The sequence below is a fragment of the Taurulus bubalis genome (genome assembly GCF_910589615.1).
Source record: "Taurulus bubalis genome assembly, chromosome: 7".
NCBI classification, from domain to species: Eukaryota; Metazoa; Chordata; class Actinopteri; order Perciformes; family Cottidae; genus Taurulus; species Taurulus bubalis.
In genome coordinates, this window is record NC_136595.1 from 12,782,614 (window position 1) to 12,801,502 (window position 18,889).

The 18,889-nt window shown below is 38.4% G+C and overlaps 1 protein-coding gene across 1 annotated transcript; it reads left to right on the plus strand.

The window, feature by feature from the left end:
• The first annotated feature begins 9,797 nt into the window (after positions 1-9,797).
• ak4 (adenylate kinase 4) lies at positions 9,798-18,095 on the plus strand. Its single transcript, XM_079221213.1, has 5 exons — positions 9,798-10,234; positions 11,118-11,237; positions 13,871-14,043; positions 15,266-15,384; positions 16,242-18,095. The coding sequence occupies exons 1-5, from the start codon at positions 10,093-10,095 to the stop codon at positions 16,366-16,368; spliced, it is 681 nt and encodes a 226-aa protein (XP_079077339.1). The 5' UTR covers positions 9,798-10,092; the 3' UTR covers positions 16,369-18,095.
• The last annotated feature ends 794 nt before the right edge of the window (positions 18,096-18,889 follow it).

The following is an 18,889-nucleotide window of genomic DNA, read 5'->3' on the forward strand; positions in this document are numbered from 1 at the left end:
GTAGAACTAATAACGCAGGCATTTTCAATGACTTGTTTTTAACCCTATGCAAAGCTTTTGAAACCAAGTTCACAACCATGAGCATCCCTGCCTTATATCATTATCTTCACTTTTTGTGAGCTCAGCAAATGACTCATATCAATACAGTGCAGAGCCCCAAGACACAAAAACGCAGAAACACAGTGATGAGGTCTCACTCAAGTGCGACTAAAATGACGTCAGCCTAAACTGAGCTGATGGCATCAACATGGAGGGCAGATTGCTGCTGCGCAGGGGCTGAGATCGGTCTGGGCTTCAGTACAGGATGAGTCTAATAGCCTCTACACCGGCTGCATAGCAAAAGCAGCATGTCAACAGCAGCAGCTGTGAGCCCTTGTGTTGACAGCATCTATAGCTAAATGCAGCAGCAAGACTAGAAAGTCACACACAAAAGAGTCTAAACTCAAATAAAATCAGGAGAAAAGGGGACAAAGAGGCAGAGACATGTAGAGAGACTGCACAGTGAGTAACAGAGAGTTGAGTGTTAGTTCATCTGTTTTATCACCGTCATACATCGCTTGTTACAACAAGCATATTAAACTGACAAATTAATTCCATTAAATTACTGTCCTTGGACAGATAATTAGTCTACCCTGCTCATTCTGTTTTATACTAAGCTTAAACTGATGATATTTAAATCAACCACCATGCTAAGCTTGCTTTTATATATATTTCATATACTATTGTGTGATGTGTTATACATGATAGTCACCCTGGCAAGTGGGCTGTCTTCTAACAGTCATCAGAGCTGAATTTCTTGAGAAGAGAATTTCAATGAGTCATCTTAGTGCCTCTTTCAATCAGTGAGTTATTCAGTCAGTGTGGCAATTACCCTCCGGTAGTTCTGAATACTTAAATGTAAAAATATCTCTTAATATTTGGTGTGGTATAATACGCTGTCTATAACAAATGACACGATTGAGACGCAATGTTAAACTAATTGCAGTTTTACTAAAGTTTTGATTGATTTGTTTTGTCTATAATATGTAAAGTAGTAAACATGTACATCAAAGAATGTACATTTATATAATTAGTATATATAATTAGTGCAATATCTCAACAGGGATGGATTTTTTAAACCCATTTTTTAGGATTCAGCACCTATGTAAGCTGTGCACATTCATTATCCCTGCATTACTGGTATACTTGTCTATTGTCAGTCAGGAGGACACAGCCATTCAAAAACTGAAACTATTGTTTGAAGCGATTTTCATCAAATTGGCTCAATTGTACAATGAAAAAGCATGAAAAAGTGTGTTTCTTACAATTTTCATTACATTTCAACAAAATATGCGACACCATGTCTCTTTTTGAAAGCCCCAAAGCCAATGTGCCTGAAGGGAAAATTAAAGCAATAACGTCCCAGAGGCCACTTGGTTATTACAAGAAAAGGTCACGAAAGTGAGACATCTGATGGTCTTTGATGATGAATATCTTGTTATCAAGGGAAATATAAAAAGATGGGCCTATTATTTTCTTCAACTGCAATAAAGCTTAAAAGCAGAGCTCAAACTACTATGAATGTTCAATTGTTATCACTATCCTATGTCAAAGTACATTAGCAATATCAGATTATTAATCAATGTTCGCACAATTACAATCAATCATTTCAGTTGATCATGAAGCATTTTAAAAGGTCAATTCCTTTGACTAATTTTAGTTTGGTTTGAAGAAAAAGAAATTACCTTTCACAAGCATGTACATTGATCTCAAAGTTAATTTGGTATAACATGTTTTTAATAAGGTGTAAACAGTAAACTACAATTACCACCTCATGGTTGTATGTCTCCACAAAGCAGTCAATTAACAGTTTACATCTGTTTGTCATCATTTCATTATTTTATCCAATTAGACATTTGTGGTAAACGTTCATAATTAGAAAATGTATTCTTGAGTTATGGTCTAAAACAGTTACTGTTGAGCACCAACTTCTCATCGGTTAATATTTTAGTCCAAGTGGATGCTTGTGCCAGATGTAAAGAAATTCTGTCCAGGTGTTTCTGAGATATTGCATTCACAAGAATAGGAAGGACGGCTGGACAACCTGAAAATATAATGCCTCTTGTAACGACTGTCACTGGTTTGGAGGCATACAAATTAAATAGCTCTGCAACTGAACAATTAAGTCTTCCACTCTTTCTTTCTGATTCCAATAAAATGCTCAAATGTTCTTTCATTGTTTTAGTTTTTTTCGTAGCGAGTGGTGGTAAGACCACAAACTCTGTCTGTGTCTGTGTGCGTGTGTGCGTCGCCCCGAAATAGGCAACTACAGGTTTTCATAATCAATTCATCTACGATTATTTTTCTTAGTTTATCAATTAATTGTCTGGTTGAAAAATGACTCCAAGTTCTTCAAAATGTCAAACAATCCAACAAGTCTAAAAATCAAGATCACAATAGTAGAATTGTATATCAAGGAGAAGAACGACAGCAGGAAATAATCCCATTTGAGATGATGGAACCAGTTAAATCCAGTATAAAAATAATGTTGTTACATTTTTCTGATTATCATGAATCAACCAAATGTCACAACTCAAATTATAGGAGTGGGACACAGGTGACACTTTTGATTATCCTGTCCCTGTTATCTTAATGAGTTAAATCAGTTTACAATAAAACCTAGGCCGAAGCATTGTATTGAAATCCATCTTTGCAGTTATGGAGCAGGGTCCCAGTGGTTTCCTGGTCCGTGATTAAAAAACTAAACAATACGTTTCACTTTCCTTGCTCACAAGAAAGGAACATAGACGGCTGGAAGAACTGCCATTTTGGTTTAAAGTGTAGTTACCTAATCCAATATACTTCAATCCAATAATAGAATAGCCGTGTCTTGAAATAGTGTCAAACTTCTTTGTAATCTTTTTTTTTTACTGTAGTAAGCCCTAGCATTGGATTGCATCATATTATAAGACAGTCCTAATATGTAGTTCTTAATCTGTTACTAAACATGATTAATTAGATTAAAGTTAATGTTACATTTTAAACCACACTGTACACTGTCCATCATCTGATGTATCTGCCCGTACAGCGCCGTTAACGATGGGATGGAGTCTCGTCGACGAGCAGCGCACGAACGTGACGTTACGTTAGCTTGTTAGCCAGTTCACGTAACGTTAGCTGCCTCAGAGGGACGAAGAAAACGAACAACAGTGGGGTTTTCCCCGCGTGACAACAACGGGGAAAGACGGCAAATAAAGCGGGTGTGTTGAACCTACCAGAAGACTCCATGGGGACGTTCAGTACGCGGTTAACTGGCATGGACTCACCTCACGAGCTTAGCCAGGCAGCTGGCAAGTTACTTCCGTTTCGTTCAGTGCATTAGACGCCTCGGCCAAGTTGTAGCTTCTCTCTAGACTGATTTTAAGCTACACTGTCGTTTGTGTCGGCTACTTGATTCCAACACTTCCCGAGAAAAATATCCAGTATCCAAAGGGAGAGAAATATCAGGTAAATTCCACGGAATGTGTTGATGGTTGGTAGTTTGGTCAGAGACGCAATCCTCCTCCGTTCTCGCTAACCCTTCCTGACAAGTAGCAACCCCTTTCCCGTAAACGACGTAATGACCTTCTGCAGAATTCGGCAGCTGATTGGCTGTTTGTCCCGTCATTCAAGATGAGACGTTAACCCTTTACTGTACTCAAGCTAGACTGTGTGTTTTTATTACTCAAGTTGGGGTGACTCACTCCCCTTAAAAAGACAAAAAGGTGGTCCCATATGATGAACCATGAAAAAATAACTAAATAACTTCTTGGTTTTCATATTTTATTTTTGTGTTCTGTATCCAATGTTAAGAATTAACATGACATCTCAATGTTTAATAAGAGATAAGAGAGATAAGATGTTCCTTTATTAGTCCTTCAGTGGGGAAATTTGCAGAATTACAGCAGCAGATGTTTAAAAGTGCACACAAGAGACACATAGTAAAAAAACAAGTAATATAAATGAACAGTAAAAACAGTAATAAAAAAAATCTATCTATTGAACATAGTGGAAGGTAACTAAGTACATTTACTTAAATGTCAGGTATATGGTATATGGGGAGAGAGAGAGAGAGAGAGAGAGAGAGAGAGAGAGAGAGAGAGAGAGAGAGAGAGGGGGAGAGAGAGAGAGAGAACACACAGAAGAAACAGTCTTCAGGATCAATACGTTCCCTAAGGAGATACACAGACAGGAGGACCAGGGGACGACCCGCTCTTCTTAGCCTCAGCCACCCCTAAGTGCGGTGCTTAAGTACAAGCTTGAGTTATTTGTACTTGAGTATTTTCATTTTATGTACCTTTATACTTTTAACTCCACTACATTTGTCGGGCAGCTTTAGTCACTGATTGTCTACCCTGCCTGTCCAGTGAAAGCCACACATTCCCAAATTTGAGGAAAATTCTCCTTCTAACTTTTGCACTGTAGCATGGAGGGTTATCATTCATCTTTGCCATAGGTGAAAAACATGCAGGTTGGTCCATCTAGTTCTTTTTTTAGCTATCTAAAACATGTTTGAGATTGTGTTTTTAATTTTGGGACATGTAGTTATTGCCTTCGTTTGCAATAACACTGCATGGACCCCATCTCTTAAACATTTGCATAACTGCCCTTTTGGATGTGGTTACTGGAAACTGTGTGAGAGCAAGTGCGTATGACAATATCCTAAATGTGTTGAAGGTGTGTGTCTTGCATCATGATATTCTGTTGCATGTCATGTCAGTTTCTGCTTTTTAAGTGGTCATTTTAACAAAGAGGAAATTAAGTCAAGTAAGTGTGTGAAAATACGTGACTGATTCTCTCCTTAGAACTAGTCAGCAGGCTCTCCGTGTGTCAACAAATAAAGGAGTTTCCCCCAACTCCCCCTATTTAGCATTTATGAGCAGTATACAAACATTTGACAAATGGTTTGGAACACACCATAATATATTTTTATGCAGCTATAATTACATTTGTATCTGTTTATTACATTATTTGTCAGCAATTATTACTTTCTCCAAGGCAGACATTTATTTCAACTGTTTTACTAGTGTCATTCATTATCTGTAGATACACCGACCTCTTGTTATAGTTGCTGATAAATACATTAGAACACACTTATCTGCTTTGTGATGAACCCTTTATCAAATGTTCAAATGTTGCTTATGAATGCTGAACAGGGCGACTTAAAGTTAAATGTTCTCAAGTTGCATTTGGTATTTTCTCAATCAGTCCACAATGTGGTCAGTGTCAAACGCAGTTCTTCTCATGCTGTTGATGTTCATTTCATCACCAAATGACATAATCGTTCTAGCAGGTCGAGGGATCTGTGTGGAGAAAAGAGAAAATTACTTTCTTTCCAACAATGAAAGAACAAGGATGTGAAGGTTTCCTTAAGACAAAAATGTGGGCGGTTCATGATAGGGACTTCCCATGCCACATCCCAGTAAACACATATTTCCTTGCTTTAAAAGGAAGTATGACAGAAGTTCACTATAATTCACTGTCATCAGTGGCAGGTAGAGTTTTGATAAGAGTACAGTAGTTGGGTATATTATCATGACATTTAAAGGGCTTGAATACCTGATCACATTTAGAAAATAGTTCTTTCAATAAATGTAAACCTCATGTCACTGTTTTATTATCAAAAAAGTATGAAAAAAGTATTTACCACAAAGTCGACACGGTGAGTCAGAAAAACACATGTGGATCAAGTCGAGTTGAGCAGATTGAGGTTAGAGTGAGACAAAAACAAAATATGTATCATGACTGGGGATTTCCACAGTATGCACTGTTTTGGTAAAACATTTTAAGGACAGGTGCATTGACCTGTGGTTTGTCAGACTTGACTCAAACAGTGCACGTATTATTCAAAACAGGGTTCTGAAAATAGTTATTTTCAGTCTGTTGACAGACATCACACTACAAGTGTGTTTTGAACTGTGATGTATACATATTACATATTGAACATTACGTATATGGCTCTCTAAAGCAACAATGTAGCTGTAATAGATTGTAATCATACTTTGGTGTCTCAGATCGTGTTCAACTGTTCTGCTTAATCGGGAAAAAAATCGTTGTCACATAATGGAGAAAAAAAAATTAGAGCTTCTTTTTGCTATCAAAACTGGATTCAGACACATATTTACACAATATCTAACATGAATTGTGACAAAAGCACTTTATTTTTTATTGAAATATTGTCATTATCATATTCATTATTAATGTTTCAGGAACAGTGGAGCAGAGCTGTACGCTTTGTTTTTAAGACCCCAAAGCACATCCTTTATAGATCTTTGGCTCCCTCTATTGACAACAATGTGGAACAACCATTTAGAAGTGCCTTCCGTTTCAGCCTGCAGACCAGTGCTCCCATTGAGGAACAGTACATGTCCTGATAGTTTCATCTGAAAAAAAACTTTAATTCTCAACTTTATATTCATAAGGTGTTATGACTTATGGTGCAATGCAAGGTTCCTACGCATCAGAGTCACTGATAATAAAGAGGACACACTAAATGCAGAACATTTGTTTTCTTTGTAACGTTTGCATGATACACAATTGTTTTAATGCTAAATTAACTTTTCTGGCAATGCTATTGAAATAGCTGTTAGAAAGTGTTCAACATAATCTCAAAACTGATCAGATGGATACTTAAGTCACTAAATAGTGTTGTGGCTGTAACCTTCTGTATTTAACATCCACTGAAGCTTCAAAAGTAAAGATGAATAAAAGACCATACACATTTTAATAAAAGAAAGTTCTCTTTATTTCTTATAGTGAAGCAGAAGTTATATAAATTGTGAAGATAATGCTTATTTACTCCATAATACATGTTGTACACATACTCACACTTGTCCACCTTCTCTTTCGTCATCTTTTTCTTGGCGAACATGCTTTGATTTACTGCACTCGTGTCAAGTCGGCAGCCATCCTTCAGTTATCACAGTACTGTACCTTCGATGGGGACAGCATCAGCACTATGATAACTGAACCAGGGCAGCCTGACAAATCTAGCAGGCTGGGTCTTCGCTCCATTCATCATCCACCGTCCAGATCAACAGGTGTAAATACAACAGTCTGCCTTTTTCATTTTGAAGCATATTTTGTGGTATCTCATACAAAACATATGCAAGTGGAATCTCCAGAATTGTATTTGTTTCTCTATAAATATTTTTTAATAATAATAAAAAAGTAATATACACATATAACATAACAATCCTTTATTTGAATATATCATTGTTTATATATAAATAGATTGATGTATATAACCTTTGAAAAATTCCGTCATATTTGGGGGAAACAAACTTGAAAGTGAAAACAATCCACATGGAATTTGAACAGTACGATCTACTGGCTGTGAATATATGATTAAAACACTGTGCAGTTCTTGGAAATTGGAGGAATCTAGCTGTGGAGTCTTGTGTATTTTATCATGTTATTAGTTATTTATATCTCTTTCCATATGAAAGTATTTCGTTTTTCATTATTTCCATTCTGCTCGTGCACAGAAGGCTCATTAATGTTTCATCTCATAAAACATTTCTTCTTTTTTTTAAACTGCTTTCCTGCTAGGACTTGGTAGAGACAGAGTACTGTATATTATTCATACCAACCACAAGGCCGAGTGACGTCAGACTTGTTATGATTTTCCTCGCGGGCTCCCCTCCCCTCCCTGGGCGCGAGCAGCGTCTCCAGCAGTCCGGTGGCGTCTCTGTCCGACGTAGCGGCTCCTCCTCCTCGACGCAGCGGCTCCTCCTCCTCGACGTAGCGGCTCCTCCACCTCGACAGTCCGCCCTCCGCACTTCATGAAAACAACTCCATTAGCCCCGCTGCTCGGGGCACTTGCCAAAAAAATACCAAATGTCAGAAAAGCAAAGCCACATGCGCAAATAACTAAACATGGCAGCAGACACATAGTAATGTCTGAATGCTCCATTCGTTGTCATCAATGACTGTAACGAGACACCATGTGAAGAAAGCGCGTCCATATTACATAAACCTTTCAGTAAATAACTGGTATGGCTTAAACCAACTAACCGTGAAGGTGCCAGGCATTGATACAGATAAATGGCTCCGATAATAGAGAATACGCACAACATCGATAACTAAAATAAACGCTTGTTGCTGTTATTCTACACAGAAAATAAAGTTGGCCAAATAAAAGCAAAGCCGTTGTTGGTGTCATTATATAATAATAATAATTACACGCGTACCTGCTTTGATTGTGCCGAATATGCTCTTTAAAAAAGCGACTAGGCGAAATATAAGTGCAATGTTCTGTGAATATTGTGCAGCCAAACGTTAACGCCCAGCATTGCATACACACCCCTTTTCTGGCCAAAAACAAACACCATGCTGTAAGATTACAATATAATCAAGTATTCTTAGTTACAACTAGTCCGCATGAAATGCATTACAAATATCTGACTCACTTACCTGCAATTTCCCCGTTTGATTCCCCGTGTTTACATGAATATTTTTAATGACGCAGCAAGACCACACGGAGCAACGTGATTGTCGCCATTTTTTGTTGTTATTGAATTCTTCCAAAGCCATGTGACAAAAATGATCGTGGAATTAAAAACAGGCTTCCGGGTGTGCAGACGAAAACTACTTTCCCGAGGCTGAAGAAGGTTAATCTTCCGAGTTGTTTGTCTGATGGATTAGTCTGGGTACTCCACTGACTGCGGGCTGAAGGCTGTGCGCACTCTGACAGCTCCGGGACGCTGCTGCTGCCGTGTGGCTCGCAACAAGTAGACTTCACCAGATTCCGCCCGTCCGCCAACGTTGCGCGGATTGACAGCGCCTCGTGCATTGCTGCGCCAGTCAGCCAGCAGTACAAAACCATGAACAATAACAACCACACGCACCATAACAATTCATACAAGCTCTGATATGAGACAACAATACAGACAAAGACAACAACAAGTGGTGGAATCCAAGACTAGACACGTTACTAAGTAATATGCATGTCATTATCTAGTAATTTATTTGTTGCAGATTTTAGTCTAGACATTTTAACTTAATATTTTAAATAACTCTAAAAAATACTGGGACAATTGATATCTTCATTTTCCATTGATAATATCAGTATATTAATGGTATAAGGTGACAATACATTGGCTGACACGCCCCTTTCTGGCATGTAATCAATTAGTGGCAAATGGCGGCTTGTCTAAATTAACATTTGTAACAAGCTTTAACATGAATTAGGTGTGAATATTTCATTTCCCATAAGCAGATCAGACTTCCCAAACTGACAGCAAAAATGAACGAGTTGGACATCTAAAAGCACTCATTTATTACTCTACTAACTTTCAGATATGGCGCAGTGAACTGATTCGACTAGTAGCCTATGTATGTTGTAGTATAAAGTAAAACATCCCTTTTTTTCTTTCTTTTTACTATGATATATTCTCAAACATGCCTTCTTCTAATTCCTACGCCTCCCAACTTTGTTAGATAAATAGATATAATTAAAAAGCTGGAAGGATGAGTTTCGTGTGACATCCATTTGCTTCTAAAACGTAATGAGTCACAATTCCCCTCCATTTGTGGAAACTATGACTTAAAGTAACTGACGACAGTTGTTGTTGTACCTCCCTTGTATAAGAACTACAGTAACCAGTTTACCCCGCAAAGTTCGTGCGAATCAGTCATCCGCATTCTTTCTGGATGATGTGTGCAGAAAAAAAAATAGGGCGTTGTGGAGACTCTCTCATTCATTTGCAGAGAAAAGTCTCTGTCTGTAGAGACGTAGACGGGTGTAGTGTGTCCTTAAGAGAGCGGAAAGAAAAAAGGAAACGGCGCATTGACTTGATTCGAGTCGCAGAGTAGGATAGCCCCAGTATGCGCAGAGAGTGGTCTGCCTTAAGAACTACAGAGCAAGATATAAATTGACATTTTCATTGGCAAGACACAGTTAGAAGCCTGGCGCTCTGGACCACTTGGGTCGCTCATGCGCGCATTTAATTAGGGCTTTAATTCCGAGGTCATTTACTTCCTTGTCTCGCGCACAAAGAGGAAAACGTTAACAAACAATAACATTTGTCCATCCTCGAGGTTTTACATTTGCCGCCTGTGTTCGAGGGAGCCATGGCTAAGTTATTCCGAGCTGCTATCATGGGTCCGCCAGGATCAGGGAAAGGAACAATATCCAAGAGGATTGCGCAAAGCTTTGGCCTGCAATATCTCTCCAGCGGCCACTACCTACGAGAGAGCATAGCGGCAAATACAGGTAGGATACATCTGCCCTTGAACTGGAGCCCGAACGTAAATACTGGTGTCGACAGGAAGAACCAGTTTGCAGAAAAGACAACTGTTTATATGCTGCATGTGAATATCCATCTCTTTATATCGTAGTTATAAAAAGACGATTGCAGAATAAGGTGTGATATGCGCATGCAATGATCCACAGTTTTCCAAAAGTTAATTTGACAGTAAACTTGCACATTTCAAACTAAGGCATAAAAGATGAGACATTTGACTGCAAACGTAACTTTTCTTTATCTGATTCCAATAGTGCAGAAGTGTCCCTATCAAGGGTTATATCATGTTTCCCCAAACTTACACTTTAAAACATTGATTGCATCTTTTTTTACTTCCTCATTATAGCGCTCCAACTGGAGTTCATTTAAGGTTGTGCCAAGCCCATGTATGCTCCTACGGATAATTAAATTGGAGTTCAGTGTGGTGCAGAGCGCTTAAGTAAAAACATGTGTTCATTACTGAAACATTTCAGTAAAGTTGTGCCTTGCTGAATCCGGCAACTACGCCTTTTTGTTTTAAATCAAGTTACAGGATTTATAAAACAGTGAGTTTTATATGTGTATTTGCTTAGTGAATCCACAGCAGACCCCATTATGGTTTGTGTAATTTTAAGGGAGTCATACGATCTTATAGGTTAAATGCAAGAGTTTGCAGTTAGAGTTTTACTGTTTACTATCACTTGTCCAATAGTTACATTAAAATGGGTTACTGTGTGTGTGTGTGTGTGTGTGTGTGTGTGTGTGTGTGTGTGTGTAATTCGACATGCCCTGCCTCTCCTGTCTTTTTTCATTTGGAAGCAGGAAGCAGACATCCATTGACTTCTGTATATTTACCTGTCTGATGTATATCAGAGGCAGGTTTGCTGGTGAGGACCTACGTGGAAAGAAGCATGCTGGTGCCGGACCATGTGATGACCAAACTGATGCTGCCCAGACTGGAACAGCTGATTGGCCACAGCTGGCTGCTGGATGGTAGGACAATGTTGTTTTTGTACAATCAGATAGCATGGTCTGAACTATATTCTACAAACGTTATCACATCCATTGCCTTGATCATTTGTAGTGAGGTCATATGTTCAGCATCATGGCCAGTAATGGGAACTGCCAGCCCACCCTACAATCTGATTGGCCACTCCAGGTGCCACCCCCAAAATCCACAGGCTGATAGTCATGTTTGAGGCCACCAGGCAAGCATTTTCTACACCTCTGCATGCTCAGAAACATAGCCCTCAAAAGTGCCATATCCAGTGTGCCAGTGTGTGTAAAATACTCTCTACATTATTGTACATCTGTGGGTAATTAGTACTGGGTGGTACTGAATATAGTACCAGCGGGTCTGTACAGTACATGCTCTCAACCGTTATTCAACTTACAGGGACTTCATTCTGAGACCTTTATAGACGTCATATCCTTTTAGTGGTGGTGAAGCTGTAAGAAGAATAAGAGACACCCTTATGACATCTAGACGAGATGAAGAGAATGCTGAAGATCTGGATGTGATGAGGAGTGGACTTCTGATGAGCTCAACCTGGAATATGGATGAATGGGGTGGAGGAGGGCTGAAACAAAAAGTGAAGGCCCATAATAAACTGATTAAGGAGGAGTGGGATGGAAAGGAAGAAAATTGTGATTGAATGAAGCATTCAGACATCTCAGTGAAGTCAGTGAAAAAAAAAGGTGTATATGTCTTTCCTTATGTTGGAGACCAAGTCACTATGTAGTGCTAACACATGTAGTGACGTTATTCCAATCAACATGTTAGTTTCTGTGTGTGATACATGATAATTCACACTTTTACCACATATATACAAAATTAACAGTGCTGATTGTAAATGGCCTTGGACGCGTGTTGCAGTAAGATGTTATAAAAACAGAAAACCTTCTTTCGATAGTATCCAGTAGCGAGCATGATATATCCTGAGATGACAAACTCAGCACACCGCTAAGTCTTTTCCAAGTTAAATATTACCCACATTGCTAAGAGAGATGCCAAACATTGATGAACCAGACTAGTTGGTGCTTAAACCTTGAAACAGGATCAGTAAACAGATACTGTTTTGGAATGCGAAAGGGCAAACAACACACACACACACACACACACACACACACACACACACACACACACACACACACACGTCTCTTTCCCTCGTGTAGTAACCTCTGATTTCCTGTCACCCATTTATGGGCAGCATGATGCTCTGGTGGTGGGAGAGATTTAACAGCTCTTAAGTGACCAAGTAATGGAACATACTGAGTGATTGCCAGTTTCCGATCTCACACACAAGGAAGCAATAAATTGAAGACAATCCTAAATGCATTCATACCAAAACAAAAACGAGACAGAGAGAAAATGGCCTTAAAACTAATGGACCTACATTACAGTAATCTTGCCATGTCAACGCCCACCATGCTATGATATCCTCGAGGAAGGCATTGAATATCTGCCAACCCCACTGGTGCAAAGTTTCCCTAAAGAGATCACAGTAATATTATCCAATTAATTCAAATGTAATCTAGGTCTCTCATAACAAAAGTGGATAGGAGACTACAGTATCTTTCTCGTTCTGCTTCTGTACATCTACTATGGTTTAGCCATGCTAGCAATATGGACCTAGGGATGAAAATAATGAAAATATTTCGAGCACTATTGGATGGATTGCCATGACATTTTTTATATACATTCATGGTCCCATGATGATGAATGCTTTTGACCTTTCCTCCAGAGCCACCATGATGTTGAGATTTGAAATGACTCACCTAATAGATAGATTGCCATGGAATTTAAAAAAGGCCGACCACACCATCCCTAGAGGATCATTTCTGCTGCATTTTGTACAGACTTTTGTTCCCAGACCTTGGTGATGATGACCTCTTGCACCTCTGGGTTTGGAGAAAAATGTCACGGCAACTATTGGATGAATTGTCATGAGATATGCTGCAGACATTCATGTACCTCTTAAGTTGAATTGTAACAACATTGGGGACCATCTGACTTTTCCTCCAGCATCATCATCATTATTAGGACAAATGTTCAATCTGTCCAATACTTTGGTTTATGACCAAATACCTTAACCTTTACCAATACTTAAAAAAATAATAACTTTCCCCATCAGCCTCAGCTGTACTTTGTGTTTGGGGCTACTTAATACATGTAAGCGTGCTAACAAGTTAAATAAGATGGTGACCATAGTAAACACAACTGCTGTAGCTGAAAATATGCATGCTAGCATTTAACTCAAAGCACCACTGTGCCTCAGACCGGCCTCACAGAGTTGCTAGTGGGACTGTAGACTTGTCTTGTTATTACTGCTGGTGGTTCATCATAGTTTTGTTTTCTTCTAGTAAGTTCATTCACATATACATGATATTATCATGTCACCTTTACAGATTATCTCAAAGAAAATCTGGAAACAGCTTGAGTGCATGTTTACTTGCTATCACCGACTGATATCTGTATGAAACTGTGAAATGGCTTTGTATTCATGCATAGTATGTCTTCTTTATGTCATTGATTAGCATGTAGGTAACTGAAAAATAAATGTCATGCTAAACTATTCCATACAATGCCTCTCGCATTCCTCCATCTCTCTCTGCTCTCTTTCTAGGTTTCCCTCGCACTCTGTCGCAGGCCCAAGCCATGAACGATTTGTGCCAGCTGGACCTGGTCATCAGCCTCAACATCCCCTACGAGACTCTCAAGGAGAGACTGAGCGACCGCTGGATCCACCCACCCAGCGGTCGAGTCTACAACATGGGCTTCAACCCACCACGAGCGCAGGTCGGAAAAGTCTTAAAATGACAGTAGAGTTAGTGCCTAAAATATTCAGCACAGATTCTTTTATTTATTTATTTTAGATTTTTTTATATCACTTTATTGATTTTCTATATGGTAGGGATTTAATATCTGGCTTCACCCGGGTGGAGGCTTGTCGAAAGAAGCTATTAAAACCAGATTACCCCCGCCATCTTGCACAACAATAACAACACTCCTGCTGTATTTTTATTTCACTTCAAAAGGTCCCTGTTAAACTGAATTTAACGACCATTTTGTATCGTTATGTTTCTTAAGTTAAACCTGTAGTAGCCAAAAACAAGTTTACAAGTTGCTACACAGACATGGGAACTGAAAAAAACAACATACTTACAAGAGCATGGAAAACATACATGATAAATATATACATTTACATGTCTAATAGGTCTTGTGCCCAGTAGTTTAACATTAGAAATAAAAAAAGCTTCTTTGTTGGAATCCATATTTTTTAATTAAGGTGAAGAAGTGATTGTAATTTTAAGAATTTGTATTACTCAGTGTTCAGGGGATTTTTAAATTAATTAAAATACATGGAAAAATTGAATAAATAATAGTAAAAATGAAATTCAGTCTTAAGTAGAGTTTTGAAAGAGGACGCCAATATTGCTCGCCTCTTCCATGAAAGGCTATTCCAGAGTTTTTGTGGCTGTTTAGATGGCGTCGCTACAGTAAATTAGTCACATAATAAATTTTCTTTACAGCATTATTTTCTTCATTAAACCGAAAATAAAAAGAAAAAGAAATGGAGGAAATGTTATGCCACATAAGAGACATTTAAAAAGAAGATCACCTACATCATAGTACCTTCCTAAATTTGAAATTCAGAGCATCAATATAGCAGCAAACAACTACTATAGCTACTACTATTTAGTGATATAGTGTAGCAATGTCTACCTGAGCAGAGAATGAAGTTGCTCTTTTTCGCTCTCTGCGTTGTCATCTGTATATTGCCGTTCCGGCTGCGCTTGCATGCCAGTCTCTGTGCGTGCCCCGCTGGCGGCTTGTTGTGTTATTGATATCTTTCTAATGTATGCGCTCCAAAAGATACTGATACAGTAATGGCTGTACATATGTGTGTACATGCAGTGTGATTTGTATTGTATAAAAGTTATACTGCTATGAGATTTCACTGGATTTCTTGTGTTTGCCTTTTTTGCATTGTTGCATGTGTTACCTTGTGTTGTGTCAGGGTAAGGATGACATCACTGGGGAGCCACTGATTCAGCATGATGATGACAAACCAGAAGCCCTGATGTCCAGACTGAGACACTACAAAGATGTGGCCAAGCCCGTCGTAAATCTGTACAAGTCAGTAAATACTTCTTTCATGGGACAGTCTTCACTTAATATGTTTTCTACAAGCAGCCAGTAGCGTCAGTTTTTGCTTTGAACCTATGAAAATCAGAGTGAAACTTTATTGAGATAGATAATCCAGCAGATATGTGGTCTTTCATTTTCTAATATTTCCTCAAATTTTTCAGCTGAAAAGTAGTGCAGTCACGGGCAATGTTGCACTTAGAAAATCAAACTATAACGAAACAAGGAATTGATGGAAGGGATCATATGCATTTCTTAGTTTCATTCAGTGCTTTCATTAGTCTGTAAACTCTCAAGCCTTAGCTTTTTTATTTTATAACTCATAAAATGAAACTATGTACAGCAGAACACTCCCTTGTCATGGATGTGTTTGATGGATGTTTGAGTTACATTTGTTTATATTGATTTAACTATAAATTCAATAGCCTTACTAAAAATGGAACTCTACCAATTTTACACATCATAGTTTGTTTACAGGTCTTGGGGAGTACTGCTGCATATGTGGAAACAAATTGTATAAAGCCTTTTTATATATCCAAAAGGTGCTGCACAACGTCTGATGTCTGTAAGTCTGATGAAGTTTGAAAATGAAACGAATCTCGGCATGCTGAGTTTGAAATGCATGATCCTTACCAGACCCCTGTAGGCTGCTCCTCGTCTAGAGGTTCGATGCCACATTAGCTGCTACTAAGATAGCACACCTGAATCTCTGACCCAGCTGTTGGCAGTTTAATTGCATTGTGGGTAATGTACTATAGTTCATGTGAAACAGTCTGGCAATGTCACATTCTGTCGTTCAATGTTTAAACATGTTTTCCTATTAATTTGTTCCTTATTTCTTTGCTCAGGTCACAGGGAATCCTGCACTCATTTTCCGGTACAGATACTGACCGGATTTGGCCTTATATCAACTCCCTCCTCAGCACCAAGCTGCACACACAGCCGTCAGATGCCTTCCAAACTCGGGCACCCTGACAATCGTCTGATTGAAAAGACCGCAGGGAAACAGCAAGACGCAGCCAGAAGAAGTGGGGTGATGTTTGCTGGCCTCAGTTTTTAATTTCCTTATTTGTGACGTTTTAGGGAACTGATCAAAATCTTAAAACATGTTTGTGGTTCAATTGCAAGGCGTTTTTTTCAAATGGACGTTGTCTGCAAATATTTCTAGAGCTTTATTGACTGTGTTGATTTCTACATTATTTTATTGAAATCATAATTTTGCACAAACACACTGCATCAAACAACACTTTTGTCTTTTTATCTGCAATCGTTCAAATTCTAACACATACAATTTAAATAATAGCTTATCCTGGGAAGCTGTGGTAAAACTAAACTAAAGAACTTTGAGAAGGAATGTTTGTCTTTCATTGTAACTCTCCAGTATCAATGTTTCATCACTACAACACAGGGTAAAGTAGAATATTTGACTAAAAACCTAAATATTTAGTGTCTTACTTGCACATTATACGTGTGATACCAAACTCAAGAGATTAGGTAGTATGTCAGATTTCATTATTTACACTTTCATTTACATTATCACGTTGTTGCTTCTATGATTCTACTCCATATCGATTTGGAGTGAAATTACCTAATATGTAAGGTGTTCACATCAACATCGGACAGTCATTATTTGTGTCAAATTCTTTCTAAAAGGTTGTGCAGGCCTGAGTCTTGTGTAATATGCTGTATATAATGCCTACACATCTGCTGTTACAATTACCAGTTTTTAAATTGTGTGGCTTTATCAGCTCAGTGTTTCTATGACATATCCATCAATAACAAACAATGTGCACTGTATAAACAGCTATTCTTTACTTTTGTACTGAAATGCTGAAGAATATTATGCAATCTGCAAGTGATAACATGCAGGACAATCAATTCGGAAGGTGCTGGACTTGCACAAGATTTTAAAAGCCCACAGTTGCCCTACAACACACTGTGTCTGGGATGAAGACCAATACACAGAATGCCTTCAATGCTGTTACATATCTTTTATAAATATATATATATATATATATATATATATATATTGCTTGCTTAGAGATTTTAATCATCGAAATGTCACCGATTATTGTTAACAAATAGTAATGTTTCGCAGTGTTTGTTCAACTTTAAGATAGTGCTGAGTAAAGCTGTAATAATAGGTAAATGTTATGATTCAGAAGCATGAATCATACCATATGTAAAGGCCTTTTTTTCCTGATTGAATGTATCTATGTATAAAGGCATTTTTGCGTGATTGGTAAAGATTTGCAATAATAAAGAAACACTTTTACGAGGTTTATACTGCCTTATGTCAGCGTTTATGTTTTCCTACTGGTCTCAAAATAGTGGGTGTTGTATGTTGTACAGATTGAAGACCTGTGAGATGGGCAGACCAAAGATACAAATAAAAGATACAATATTTTTGCCTAAATAACAAAAGGATAAGATGTGGATGAGTGGATTAGTGTGGATGGGACGAGTCTGTAGGTGGAGGAGTCTCTCTCATGGCATCTGATTTACACTGTGGTTTCATGTTGGGGTATGCCAGCCTGTGTTGTTGAATGTAAGGGTGTGGAGTAAAAGTGTTGGGTTATGGGACCACACCCCACTGCTGTTGTGTAACACCAGTATTGTGGGATTTGTCTTCCTTATTTTCAATCCACGCTGTCCAAACATGTTACATTCTCAGAATAATAAAACTATTTTCTCAAAGCTGATTTTATTTGTCTTTGTTTGTCTTGTACTTGTATGCCATTAACTTCATTTTATGTTGTGGGAGAATACCAGCTAATGCATTCTTTGGAGGGGTGAAAACAGTTTTCCTCTTTAAAGGTCTATTTCTCAGTCTGAACATACTGTAAGCAAGAGGGCAGTGTAGGCAAAAAACATTAACTTTAGGCATTATAAAGCTCTTTGTTTTTTTCATCTACTTTAAAAAAATCTCTGGGTATTCATTAAAGTACATGGTTATACTTATTTCTTTCCGGAACACATACAAATAATAGAGAAGCTTTGCTCCTCCCTTCTTTGCTTCTTGATCTTTTATATCATGTGAGAAAAACAGGAAGCAGCAGGAGGAGGGTGTGCTAACTTGCACGTAACACACAAACTATGGTGGATATTTATTACACGTATAGGCTACTGACAAACATACACACATGCATGAGTGTATAGAATACTGTTTATATCTCCTCTTCTGGTGCCTAATCCTCTCAGACCTGTAAATACACCACATGTGCATTAGAGCTTGGGTGCAACTTGTGCTCCACTGTCACGGATTCGTTTCCTCTGCTGCGTTTACTTTTGGCAGAGGGTGCAGCGCTGTAGCTGTGCATGCATTGCCCATGATGCAGATTCAGAGCACGTCTTTGTGTGTCCAAACAATGCAATGCAGCATAGTTGGTGTTGCATTTCAGTTTTTCTTTAACTCCTTGTGATCAGTGCTGTTATAGGGACCTCTGCTGTTTGAAATTGTGCTCTGTCGTTTTGTGTCACCGGTATTATATTATAA

What these genes read in the sequence shown, in the direction of transcription:
- ak4 (XM_079221213.1), top strand. Translation starts at nt 10,093, where the DNA reads ATGGCTAAGTTATTCCGAGCTGCTATCATGGGTCCGCCAGGATCAGGG. An exon ending in TCAACCCACCACGAGCGCAG is followed by an intron (nt 14,044 to 15,265) that starts GTCGGAAAAGTC and finishes GTGTTGTGTCAG; the next exon opens with GGTAAGGATGACATCACTGG. An exon ending in CCCGTCGTAAATCTGTACAA is followed by an intron (nt 15,385 to 16,241) that starts GTCAGTAAATAC and finishes TTCTTTGCTCAG; the next exon opens with GTCACAGGGAATCCTGCACT.